At 55.0% G+C, this 13,564-nt stretch overlaps 1 protein-coding gene across 1 annotated transcript; it reads left to right on the forward strand.

The window, feature by feature from the left end:
• Positions 1-208: 208 nt before the first annotated feature.
• On the forward strand, positions 209-13,262 carry LOC135320981 (mitogen-activated protein kinase kinase kinase kinase 1-like; the record flags this gene model as incomplete). The annotated part of the gene is given in 27 exon segments (XM_064484203.1): positions 209-426; positions 595-652; positions 765-855; positions 1,587-1,651; positions 3,090-3,145; positions 3,267-3,314; positions 3,479-3,521; positions 3,615-3,687; positions 4,226-4,357; positions 4,765-4,827; positions 5,056-5,137; positions 5,640-5,756; positions 5,984-6,062; positions 6,567-6,625; positions 6,699-6,742; positions 6,820-6,864; positions 8,876-9,014; positions 9,017-9,077; positions 9,173-9,255; positions 9,636-9,720; positions 10,606-10,682; positions 10,780-10,840; positions 11,647-11,755; positions 11,851-11,909; positions 12,097-12,211; positions 12,734-12,918; positions 13,216-13,262. Coding segments are annotated over 27 exon segments (2,175 nt in total), but the record flags the coding sequence as incomplete, so codon positions are not given.
• Positions 13,263-13,564: the final 302 nt, after the last annotated feature.

The following is a 13,564-nucleotide window of genomic DNA, read 5'->3' on the forward strand; positions in this document are numbered from 1 at the left end:
GGGAGTGTTAGGGCACCCCCCCACCCCAGGTCATAATTAAGATAGTTTGCATCTGGTTTACATTCAGCCCACGGCCCTGGAGGTGGAGGGGGGTCCCCTGGGTCCCAAGGCAAGCTGCCTCTCACAGGCTTTCAGGGCCCAGGGGACAGGGGGCGGAGCCGGCCACACAAGCCTGCTGGGGCAGGAAGCCAGAGTGGGGAGGGGGAAGGCCACAGCCAGTGGAGGCAAGACGGGTGCAGGGCCTGTGGGGAGGGAGGGAGGTGCCAGCACTCCGAGCCCTGAGGCCCTGCTGGCCCCTGGGCACAGGCCCAGCTCCGGCCCCCAGGAATGGACCTTGCGGACCCCGACATCTTTAATAGGGATCCCCGGGACCACTATGACCTGCTGCAACGGCTGGGCGGCGGCACCTATGGGGAAGTCTTCAAGGTGAGGAATCCCCTCCTTCTCCATCACCCTCAGACCAGAGATCTTTGGGGTGAGGCCCAAGAAGGGAAGGGGATGCAATAGGGTCCCAGTCCTTGGCTTTGGTTCAAGGATGCTGAGGAGAGCTCAGGCGAATGGAGCCTGCCTGACTGCCAACTTCCCCTTTATAAGGCTCGAGACAAGGTGACGGGGGACCTGGTGGCACTGAAGATGGTGAAGATGCAGCCTGGTGAGGAGAGAACCCAGGAGTGCCTTCCCCACACCCCCACCTCCTGGGACACTGGGATCTCTCCCAGACCCCTTCCCTGCAGCGGCCTTTTCTCTCCGGCCCCTCCTTGCAGATGATGATGTTTCTACACTTCAGAAGGAAATCCTCATCTTGAAAACTTGTCGGCATGCCAACGTCGTGGCCTACCATGGGAGTTATCTCTGGTGATGAGCTTAAGACCTGCCCTGGGACCCAGCCCAGCCCCTACCCCCGAACTCCCATTCCTGACGAGGGTACCCCCTACCCTGACCTCAATCATGGATCCTCATTTTTAACTGGGGCACCCCTAACTTGATCTCCAAGTCAAAGGCCCACTTCTCTGACCAAAGGATCCCCAAATCTAATCTCCAATCCAGAACTCCCATTTCTTACAAGGGGTCCCCAAAATGGATCCCTTGTAGTAACCAAACCTGAACCAAGTCCCCTAAAACCAATCTTTCATACTCCTACTCATCGGGTCCCCCGGTTTCACTATCTGTTCCTTTAATATGAACCCCTAAATTCCCTGACCCTCAAACTAATATCCCAGATACCTCAATAATGACTTCTGTTCCCTATACCTGGCACCCTGGCCTCCTCTGTCGCCTCCGAACTTTCACAGCCTGTGAAGTCTCTACCCTGTCTTCTAGATTAGAGTGGAACAGCAGAGGTGCTCTGGCTTAGGAGCCCAAAGACCTGGGTTTGATTCCAGTTGACCTTGAACATATTATTTCCTCTCTGAGCCTCAACTTCCCCATCGGTAAAATGGAAATGGGACTGTCTCACTCTGGTGGGCGAGAGAGAGATGGCAGCTCTTACACTGAAGTTCTTGTTGAACTAGAACAAGGCAGTGGGCTAGGAGCTGTCCTACAAATGATTTATTACTGCTATTGTGATTGCTCTCGAACTGTTGTAGGCTGCAGAGGCTCTGGATCTGCATGGAATTCTGTGGGGCGGGTTCTCTCCAGGGTATCTACCAAGGTGAGAGGAGCCCCTGCTCCTCCAATCCACCCCTTCTGTCCCTCTGCCATTGTGTCTCCTGGGACTGCCTTTCTGGTCCATATTTCACACAATGAGCCCCTTCTCTGGGACTGACCTGACCTGGATGATGCTGGGGATGTGACAGAGCAGGCCCTGAGCCCTGTCCTCCAGGACCTGAGAGTCCAGCCCTAGTCTTTCTGCAGGCAGTGACCACTTCTCCTTCCCCCGCCCCATCTTCCTCTGTGTCTGCTTTTCCTCGCCAAGGTCTACTCACAAATTTCAGTATTTCTGCATTTCTGGCTAATTGTCATTTCATGCCCACATGTTCATTTAAGCAGTGAATGCATTTCTGATTCTCTCAGCCTGCTTTTCGCTCTCTTGGAGCATTTGAGGGTGGGGGCGGGGTAGGTCTCTGATCACTTCTGGATTACTGATGTGCACCTCTGTCTCTGACCATCTCCCAGTCTCCACAAAGCTCAGGAAAGGAAGGACTTCATTAGGAAGTCCTAGGCGGGGAATCTGAGGCCCACAGAGAGGAAGTAACTCACATCACCAGCTGTCAGACCTGCTCTGTGCCCTCTCTGTCTGTGTCTATATTGTCCCCTCTGAATCTCTGTTTCTCAATGTGTCTGTTTTCCCACTTCTTGGTCTCTGCCCAGCTCGCTCTATGTCTGCCTCAGTTTGGATCTGTTTCTGATTTTCTGTCCCTGTCTCTGTCTCCCTCTGACTTTCCTCATTTTAACAAAGTCACATCACCTCCTGCTCAGAGCCCTCCCAAGCCTTCCATTTCCCTCCAACAATAAGCCCAAATTTCACATCACAGCCCACGAGTCTGACGCCCACAACCACCCCAGGCTGACCCACCTTCTCTCCACTCCACCCACTTTGCCAATTTCCAGGCCCACCAGGCACTTTCCTACCTCCGGGCCTTTGCACTTGCTCATCTTGTTCACGTTGAGTGGGAATGCTCCCATCCTCAACCCCGTCACCTTCTCAGAGTTGCCTTCGCTGATCACCCAGTATGAAACGTCATACCCCTTCCTACACGTATTTCCTGTTGTCTTTTCTTGCTTTTGTTTTTTCTACTTATTCGCATCTCACATACTGTTTCTTTCTCCTATTTCTCTTGTCTACTGTCCGTATCCCCCACTGGAATATTCTCTCCACGAGGGTGGGGATCTCTGTCTCTATGTCCACAGCTGTGTCCCCATTGCCTACCTCGGCACCTGGCACACAGTAAATGTGTAGTCGGTTGAATGAATCTATCTCCCTCTGGCCTCTGGTTCCCTGTATCGCTGCCTCTCTCTTTTGCTGACCATTCCTTGTCCCCTCATGTTACCCCCTCCCCATGTGGTAAGTGGTGTGGGTGGCAGCCAGGGGCTCCTGGGGCCAGGTTTCCTGGTCCCCATCTGACACCATGCCGGGGTGACCTTTGCAGTCACAGGCCCCCTGTCAGAGCTCCAGATCAGCTATGTCTGCTGGGAAGTGCTCCAGGTGAGGCGATGCTTGGTGGGTTTGGGTGGGGGGAGGCGATGCTTGGTGGGTTTGGGTGGGGGCAGGTCTCAGCTCACACCCCCAGAACACTCACAGCCCCCCTCTCCATCCTCCTTCCCAGGGACTGGCCTATCTACACTCACAGAAGAAGATACACCGGGACATCAAGGTGATCTAGGGGCAGAAAAGTAGCCTTGGAGGGTGGGGCCTATGGGAGATTGTAGTGGTATTTGGAGGGCTCAGGCAGTGTGTGACCAGGGAGCAGAGGCAGAGTTGGGCTGGCAGGAGGGAGGGGTGTCTCTCACAGCCTCTGATCCCCCCTCTCTTCCCCAGGGATCCAACATCCCCATCAACGACCCTGGGGAGGTCAGACTGGGTGAGTGTGGCTGGTGGGGGTGGGGAGGGGGACTGGCTGGGAGCCAGAGTGGACAGGGACCCTAGGTCAGTATGTCTCTCCCTCTGCCTCCAGCTGACTTTGGTATATCGGCCCAGATCGGGGCCACACTGGCTCGACGCCTCTCTTTCATTGGGACACACTACTGGTGAGGGGTGCCTGGCTGGCAGCCAGGGGTGGTGCGGGGTTCGTGGTGGTGGGCAGCGGCTTTCCCCACCATGGATCTCTGGCAATCTGCATCCTGCCTTTTTGCCCTGCCTCTGCCTTTCTCTGTTGAGCGTTCTGTGTACTCTGTGGCTCTCCATTGAGTTTTCCATTTCCCTAGGTCTTTCTGTGCATGTCTCCCCTCCACGTGTTTTTCTCAGTGTTTGTGTTGATTTTGGTCCTGATCTCTGTCTCTCCATACATATCCGTGGCTGTCTTTTCTGTCTGTTTCAGTCTGTGGCTCTCCCTGTCTCCTTGCCTCTCTCTGTCTATGTTTTCTAGTCTATCTCTGACTCTCTGTCTTTACCTCTCTCCGTCTTTATTTCTGTCTCCCTGCCTCTTTATGTGTCTGCATCCAAATCTCTCTGTGTCCCATTCTCCTGTTCAGTACCTGTCTCACTCCTTTCCCCCACCCCCTACCTAGAAGTCTCCTATCCCATTCCTAATGTCACGCCTGGCTCTCTGAGGGTCTCTGCCCCTAGGATGGCTCCGGAAGTGGCAGCCGTGGCCCTGAAGGGGGGATACAACGAGCCCTGTGACATCTGGTCCCTGCACATCACAGCCATGGAATTAGCCGAGCTACGGCCACCCCTCTTTGACGTTCAAACTCTCAGGTAGGCAGATGTGGCAGGTCCACCTGGTCCAAGAGATCCCACGCGACTCTGACACTGAACACCACCCCTCGCCTGCTTCCCCACATCAAGAACCCCTACAGGGGATCCCTCTCCCTTCGAGCCCAACCCGAGAACCTCAGCGAAGAATGCAATTTCTCCACGCCACACCAGGAGCCCCCAGTGCAGGGAGTCCTGTCTTGAGGCTCCCCTGAGACCTCTGCAACTCTGTAAGTTGATGAGCAGCATCCCCTGGAAGTGGAGACCTATGCATCGTAAAACCAACCACTCATTCTCCTCCTGTCCCTCACTGCTCTCTGCTGACCTCAGTGCCATCGGGGGTCCGTCACATCGTGAGATCTGACCTCCACTGAGAAGTCTGAATCCCATGTTCTGTCCTTGCTTTCTAGAGTTGTCTTGCTCATGACCAAGAGTGGCTATCAGCCTCCTCGGCTAAAGGAAAAAGACAAATGGTAGGAGAGAGTCATGGGAAGGCGGGGGAGAGAGGGCAGAGTAAGGGCTGATGGTCTGAAGGGAGGGTCTCTGGTCCCCTCATCCCAGAACTTGCCTTTTGGGGGGGTTATTTATTTATTTATTTACTCTTAGAGGAGGGGGTTGAACCTAGGGCCTCCTGCATGCTAAGCATGCGCTCTAACACTTGAACTGTACCCTCCCCCAGTACTTGCCTTTTTCTTCCCAAGGTCGGCTGCCTTCCACATCTTCGTCAAAGTCACCCTCACCAAGAGCGCCAAGAAACGACCTGGTGCCACCAAGATACTCAGTGTAAACCTCCCCTCCCTGAGCAGCCTTCCCAAACTCACCCCCTGTGAGAACCCCCCAGGGCCTCCCTAGGCTCCCTAGAACACTGATGATTTTATTCCACAGAACTCCTATGGCCCTTTCAAAGTCCCTGCTCCCTCTGAAATCCCCAGGGCTCTGCCTTCCAAGACCCTCCAAATTGTACCCCAGACCTTTCCCCCAAGATATGCTGAGTTCTAAAACCTCACAAGTTGCCAACGGCTTCAGGACCCATTCCTGGGGCTTGTCCGGAATTCCAGGGGACACCCGAGACACCTCTGGAATTCTCCAACTTCTCTAAATTCGTCTGATCCCTTCAGACACCTCAGAATCCCCCAGGTGGCAGCTGCCCAGACTTCCCCGCCTTCTTCCTCTATTGGCACCTTCACCGCCAGATTCCCTTAGATGGGTTCTCAAGCCCCTGTGCCAGCCCTCTCCCTGCAGCCCAGCCCTCTGTCTGCTGACCGCCTCCTCCTCCCACCCCCAGCACCGACTGTTGTCCCAGCCTGGGCTAAACAGAGGCCTGATCCTAGAGCTTCTTTACAAACTGAGGAACCCAGGGAAGGGGGCAGCTGTTGGCGAGATTGAAGATGAGGAGCCTGAGGTGAGTGGGCCTTGCTTGGATGACAAAAGCACTGGACGGTCCCCACCTTTGCTCAGGCTGCTCCCCTGCCTGGGGTGTCCCCTTGTTGACTCTCTTAGAAGGAGAAAAGCCAGGGACCATGGGGGGCTTGGTACAGAGCTGGGGTCACAGAGGTTACGGGAGAGCCGAGGGCTCCAGACTGGGCTGCTGGAGGCCGGTGGGCCTGATGCGGCTGCCGCTCTGCCCAGCTACCCCCCGCCATCCCTCGGCGGATCTGATCCACCCATCGATCCAGCTCTGTGGGGATCACACATGCGGACTGCTGTCGTCAGCAGAGAATCCTTAAGCTTTGGAGACACTTGTAACCCCCTCATCAGATTGCCAGAGACCCCAGAGACCCTCCTCACTTCTAAACAGACCCTCAGAGGCCCCCCATTACCATCTGATCCCACAAGAGGCCCCAGAGAACCTCATCTACAAAATGATTCTAGGGACCCCTACCTCTCCGCTCTGCACACGGACCCCATAAGATTTCCTATAACCACCAGGACTCCCAGAGACCTCAGAAAACTTGTTCTGATCCCAGATACCCAAGTGGAATCTAAAAACAAACACTCTATAACCATGTTGAGCCCCCATCTCCCTGATCACAAATCTTGACCCCAAAATGAGACCCCTGTAAACCAAGATCCCTCCCCTGAAGGGACAGCTCCAGTCCTAAGTTCCTGGCTGCAGACCACTCCCCCACCCCAGTTCTATTCTTTCTATTCCCGAATCCATGTTCCCACCTCACTGTGTGTCACCTGCATACCACCCCACCCCGACCCCCATGGCGGCACATAGAGTTCATGATGCTCAGAGGCATGTAGTCCAGACCCACAGCTGACAGGGTGAGATGCCTCCCCACTGCCCCGCCGCCCTCCCCTACCCCTGGGCCACTGCTGACTCTTTCCTATCCCACAGGCTCGCTTACAACCCCCTGGAGGCTTCAAGAGCAGCAGTCCTAGGTCAGGGACCCTCAGCGTGGGAGGGGGACTGGGATATGTGTGGAGACCGCCCGAGGCTCATGCCTGTCCCTCCTCAGGAGGAACCTGTCAGAGTCCGAAGATGACTACGACAACGTGGACATGTGAGAGAGCGCCTCAGACCCCACCCAGCCCCACCATCCATGACCCCAACCTCAGCCCCTGGTTTCCTTCCACCACTCAGCCGTGACCCCTGGCTGGACACTCAGTACCCACACCTACCTTCACCCTAACCCTGACCCTCCCACACCAGCCCCCACTCTCCTCCCCACCAACCCTTCACACCTAACCTCACCCCAACCCAACCCTGGAGCCCCTGCCACATCCTAGTACCCAGCACTCACGTCATTCACTGATTCATGTTGGGCTGCTGCTCCAGACTGACCTCCTCGACAGCAGGAGCCCTGCCTGCTCTCGCACTGCTGAAGCCCAGCATTGTGCTGGCACACCCTCTGTAGACTCTTTGTGAATATATGTATGAATGTATGAATGAAGGAATGAATGAATTAACAAATGAATGAGTAAACAGATTTTTCTCTTCCTTCCCCAGGCCTGTGGTAGTGGAGACACGCCCAGCAGATGATCTACTGCCCCAAGCAACCTGTATATCCAGGAATGAGTCACTGGGTTTCAGAGTGGGTGTTAGGAATCAGTCTCTGCACCCCCTCCCCTCCCCAGTGGACACAATATAGTGGTCATGACATGCCTGTGTCTCCCAATAAACGTGATTTTAGCCTCTGCTGTCATCTTGGTTTTCTGTGGTGAGGGGAGGAGGGCCGAATTCCTGGATGCCTACTGACCACCCCCCCCCAAATTCAATGATCCAGTACAACGTCAGGGATACAGCACAGACATTATTTCTACAGCACATGGTCACCTCTCCCCCAGCGGCCTTAGGAGGAGGGATTTGGGGACTAAGGGGCTTGTTCTAAGCATAAGGCATTTGAAGTGGGAGTGAAGGGCCAGCTGTGGGTGTCTCAGCTAAGCTGGTCCTCATACTGTGTGCGGAAACAATCACCAGCAGGGAAGAAATCCCAACATCTCTCTTGGTAGAGACCAGCCACCACGTTCCTCCCCACCAACCCTTCACCCCTAACCTCACCGCAACTCAACCCTGGAGCCCCTGCCACATCCCAGTCCCCAGCTCCTCCTAGATGTTGCTCCAACAACCAGACCTCAACTGCAGCCATAAACCTCAACCACTGGCCCTCATCTTTCTTCATCTTCTCACCCAAACTCACACTGAACCTCAGCCCCTGGGAATTCTGCCCCCTCCAGACCCTCAGGCCCAGAACTCAACTTCAACCCCAGGAGTCAACCCAGGCCCCCATCTCCCTCAGACCCAGGCCTGGGGGAGATCCATTCCACACATCTCATCTGTAATAGGCTCCCATGCGGCGTGCCCGGCACCAAGTGAGAACCCGACCCCCAGGAGCTCATAGGACCTGTGTTACTAGGTGGCTGTGATGATGCAGAGACCTAATGCACTGTCAACACTGATATCCAAGTGTTGCTGTTACTATGATCGTCATGGTTATTAGTCCTTTCACCCTCAGCTCCAGCCCAGACAGAGTCAAATCCTGGCCCTCGTGAGCTCAGACTTCCAGCCCTAACCCACCCCAGTTCTTGCTCCCAAAACCCTCTTCCCCCACTTAACCCATCTGTGTGTTACATCCCGACCCTCGCAGAAGACATACCTCCTCCTCTACACCCCAAATTTAAGTCCTGGGCCACAGCTGGTGGACTGGGGCCAGGAGGCCAGGGTCCACAGATGCTGGGATACCGAGCTCTCCAGGGCTGGAGTCTAGGACACTAGGTCTCTTGAAGTCCTGGACGACCATCATGATGATCCCACTGGGATCTGGAAGTGGCATCCCTGAACCTAGGTGTGGGACTCAAAATATTTAGCCTGATGAACTCTCATGAGTAGCTTTTCCTTGGAAACTCCTGCTGTACCCAGGATTCACCCTTTAGTTGCCAGAGTATGTTGATGATGTTGGGGGGGGCGGTTAGATGGGAAGGCTGGAGTGGTGGTCGGATATTTTGGGGAGGGTCAGACCCAGGATGCAGCATCAGTTCTGGCAGGGGCAGTCTGCAGGGTGCCCTCTCTCGGAGATCATCTGATGTATTTCCCCACTCTCCCTCTCTGTTTCCAAAGCCCAAGTTCCGTTCTCCATCTGACGAGGGTCCTTGGGGGACTGCGGATGAGGGGCAGCTGAGCCCAGGGGTACTGGTCCGCTGTGCCAGTGGGCCACCCCTCCCCGCACACCCCAGCCTCCCGCAGCCACCCGAAGCCCCCACCTAACCGCTCATGCAGGTAACAATGCAGGCTGGGGGTAGGAGGTGGGCAGAGGTGGGGGTTGGGCAGGGCACAGGGTGCTTTGGGGGCTGATTTTCCCCACCCCATCTCAGAACCTTCACTCTGGAACCCAACCCTCCGGGAGCCTGACCAGCCCCCGCTCTTGCCCCCCATGAAGGAAAAGATGAAGAGAAAGGTGAGGCCAGCTGTGCTGAGGACTCACACCGCTGATCGGGGCTGGGAATGCCTGGTTGGGGTTGCGGGGCCGAAGACTAATAATGATGACAGGTGACATTTGTTGAGCAACTCCTCTGTGCCAGACACTGACCTCATGTCTTTACATGATATATGCCTTCACAGATGGAGATAGATAGCACAGAGTTAGACACTGTCCCCCATTTCAAAATGGGGAAACTGAGGCACAGCGGGGTAAGTAGCTTTCGAAGGTCATAAACCTTTGAGGAGGCAGAGGCAGGATATGAACCTTGGCTCTCCAGAGTCTTAACCAGGGCACCTTCCTGTCCCCTCCTCTCTTCTGCTGGATGGGCTGCTGCTCTGCCCCTATGGCCCCCCCAGTGTTGTGCCCTTCTCCTAAAGTTGTTCAATGGCTGCCCTCTCCGGATCCACAGCACGGCGGCTTCGACACACCCCTCCAACATATGTGAGCATTCAGGAGTGTCTCAGAGTATGTGATGGGGATGGGGAGGGTCCTTAATGGAGGTGCAGATGCAGGGACAAGGGGAGGGTCTTAATGGGGTTGGAGTGGCCGAGCTGTGTTGGGGGCAGAGCCAGGGGTGACAGTTGGGGTTTAAGGATCAAAGATGGGTAGAGTGAAGGTGAGTTTGAGAGTGAAAACCAGAAAAATTAGAGTTTGGAGGCCAGGAGTGTCAGATAAGGCAGAAAGGCCAGCGTTTGGGGTACAAGCCTAGGGACAGATGGACCCCATTTACCTCAGTTGGAGGTTAGTGGCAGAGAGGCGAAGATCAGCATTTTGGGGTCAGGAGTTTTAGGGATTAGAATGTAGCCGAAAGGGAAAGTATTTGGGGATCAAAGATGTGGAGACAAGGTCAGTGAAGGGTAAACGTTAAGGAAACAGTATAAGAATTTACTTTCTGTCACACTGGACAGAAAAAGCTATACGTCAGGGCATCTGAATTTGAGGATCAGTGTTGAGATAGGAGTAGCATTTAGGGAGCAGACTGGTGAGAAGGGGGGATAGAATTTAGAGGGCTATTACGGGAGGCATGTTTAGTGTTGAGGTCAGAATTGAGGAGACAGAGGGTCAGGATTTGTGGGTCAGAGATGGAAGAACCAGCAGAACGGGGGAGGTCAGAGGCTGGGGAGAATGAGACCGGCTCCAGGGAACAGGTCAGGGTTTGAGTTCAGATTTGGGAAAACAGGGACTGGAAATGTCAGTGTTGGAGGCAAGTAGAGAATTGAGGGTCAGGGCTGGGAACAGAGTACCCGTGTTTGGGGTCAGATGAGGGGGCCTGGGAGGTCCTCGATGATGAGGCAGGTCCCAGCATCTTCTTATCTGTTCCCCAAGACCAGCACTTACACCTGGGAGCTGAGGAAGGCATTTTCATTCTGAACCGAAATGATCAGGGGGCCACGCTGGAGATGGTGAGGGCCAGGCAGCACCGCGGGTGAGCCAAGGGTGGGAGGCTGGAATTGGGAGGTGCTGGAGTCTTACAGGAGCTGTCTCCTCCATCGTCTGCAGCTCTCTTCTAGCCGGACTACCTGGGTGTTCTCCATCAACAATGTCCTCATGTCTCTCTCAGGTCTGGCTGTCTGTTGGTAGGGATGGGTTGGGGTGGGGGGTCAGAGCTTAAGGAGTCAATGCTCAGGGTGTGGGAGCTAGCTGGGCACAGCTGAAAAAAACACTTAGGATCCCCTTCCACAGAGCCCACAATTCAAATCCCAGCCACCTTTTCAATTTAGGACTTGGGGCAAGATACTTTGGCTTCCCAAGCCTCTGTTTCCCCATCTGTACAATGGGGCTCACAATACTGCCACGTCTCAAGTCAGTTTTGAGGTCATACCTACAGTGAGTTAGTCTTTACATTTCTTTGATGGTCATATGACAGTCCTTATCCCACACTGTACTAAACTAGAGTGACCGAGCTGTATGTTAAAATTTTGTGTCATTGTTTTACAAACGCTTTGTGTAAAGAATTTCTCATTTGTGAGGAAACACCAAGCCAGATAGGATTTGTGAGCTCATTAATATCACATGTGTTATGAGAAACTTTTACAGAATCTCTAGGTATGTTTCTTCTTAAACTTTTGTAATATGTGTAACTTCAGCAGACTGGTTAAGTGTCCATAGTTTCTCATGTGACTACAGGCACCACTAGGGTTAGGAACGTACTTATTTTAGGCACCATTGTTCACCAGAAACAAGCACACTGCCTGGCCTCCTGTGGGCATTTAAAATATGTTAAGTGAGAAATGAACATATACAGGTGCTTGAGATTTAAAGGCTTGGACGTTTCAAAGGGATGGGGCCTAGGGAAGGGATGGGGAAAGCTGGGATTGTGCAGTACCCTATAAATTCCTGCTTCCTCTAAATACACACACCCTGCAGGAAAGACCCCACACCTGTATTCTCATAAGATCCTGGGCCTGCTGGAACGGAAAGAGACCAGAGCAGGAAGCCCCATTGCTCACATCAGTCCCCACCGGCTACTAGCAAGGTACGAGACCCCTGTGGAACCACAGACCCCGCTAATATCTGATTCCTGCCCCTACCCCCCACCCACCACACACTCATGCCTACCTTCTTCTGCAGAAAGAACATGGTCTCCACTAAGATCCAGGATACCAAAGGCTGCCAGGCGTGCTGTGTGGGTGAGCGAGAATCTCGTGGATATTCAGAGGGGAGCGGGGCCAGGGGCATGACTTGGACTGTAGCCACTGAAGAGGGTTGCAGAATTAAGGCAGGGTGTCCAGAGCCCGGGGAAAGATGTGTGGCCTTTGGGGGCGCGGGGCAGGGGAGACAGGATTGACCCTAACCCATCCTTCCCCACCTCCACAGCGGAGGGCGCTAGCTCCGGGGGCCCGTTCCTGTGTGGGGCATTGGAGACATCCGTGGTCCTGCTTCAGTGGTAGCAGCCCGTGAAGAAGTTCCTGCTGGTCCGGATAGGGGGCCTGTAAGCACTGGGGACTTTGTCAGGTTCTGTGGCGGGGGCCTTCCACTCTTCTGCTGAGAGCTCTTTGAAGTCCGGCTTCCACCCGAGGTCTCTTCCCAATCTCCCCAAGAGCCTGCTCTCCTGGAGGCTCCTCCTTCTGAGGCCCTCCGGTTCTTTAAGCCCCGCCCTTCGCCCCGGGCCTAATTCTTCTTCAGGCCCTGTGCCCCGCCAGGTCTCTTAGGAGACCCTATTCAGGTTCTTGGAGCCTCTAAGACTTTGGTGCCTCGGAGGCCACGCCCCCTGGGGGGCCCGGCCTTGCTGTCACCAAGGCGGCACGCCCCCTAGTGGAAGCCACGCCCACTCTGAGACCACACCCCTCAACTTCTAAGCCCTCTGAAGCCTCAGCCCCTCAAGTTTCTAGGTGGCACCTCCCAAGACTGAGGGCTCCGGAAATCCTTCGGGAGCCCCAGGCCGACTCTCTTCCAAGGCCCCGCCCCTCACAGGCCCCGCCCCAAACCTCCTCTGAGTCCGCCCCTTCCCGAGCGGCCCGCAGCAGGTGCTCTTCCCGCTACCCACGCCTCTGCCGGTGTTCTCACTGCTGACCGGGCCAGGCTCCGAGCTGCCCGCCGTGTGCATCGGCGTGAGCCCCGGGCAGCCGGCGAAGTCGGTGTTCTTCCACGCCGTGCGCTTCGGCGCGCTCTCCTGCTGGCGGGGCGAGATGAGCGCAGGTGAGTGGGACAGGTGCTGGGAGGGGTGCGGCTTATCAGGTTAGCGGCTTTGGGTCTGGGTAGCTGGGCGGTGCTTAACCAGAAGCGTAACTGGGAAGCGGGCTGAACTAAGAGGGGACTGGAGAACGTTGGGTATATATAACTGGTGAGATGGATGACGGGGAGGGGGAGAAGGAGGGTGTGAGGAACTCTGTGATGGGTGGGGTTTAGCCTGCTTGCCTGGGGATACAGAGGATGCCTAGCAGAGTATAGGGGAATGAGGTGGAATTGGACCTTGCACTTCCGCCTCTCCACCAGAGCCCAAGGGACCAGTACAAGTGACTCAGGTCGAGGAAGACAAGGTGATGGTCACTTCTGGATTTCTGATGTGCACCTCTGTCTCTGACCATCTCCCAGTCTCCACAAAGCTCAGGAAAGGAAGGAATTCATTAGGAAGTCCTAGGCGGGGAATCTGAGGCCCACAGAGGGGAAGTGACTCACATCACCAGCTGTCAGACCTGCTCTGTGCACTCTCTGTCTGTGTCTATATTGACCCCTCTGAATCTCTGTTTCTCAATGTGTCTGTTTTGCCACTTCTTGGTCTCTGCCCAGCTCGCTCTATGTCTGCCTCAGTTTGGATCTGTTTCTGATTTTCTGTCCCTGTCTC

Source organism: Camelus dromedarius, unplaced genomic scaffold (assembly GCF_036321535.1).
Source record: "Camelus dromedarius isolate mCamDro1 unplaced genomic scaffold, mCamDro1.pat HAP1_SCAFFOLD_45, whole genome shotgun sequence".
In the NCBI taxonomy this organism is placed as follows: Eukaryota; Metazoa; Chordata; class Mammalia; order Artiodactyla; family Camelidae; genus Camelus; species Camelus dromedarius.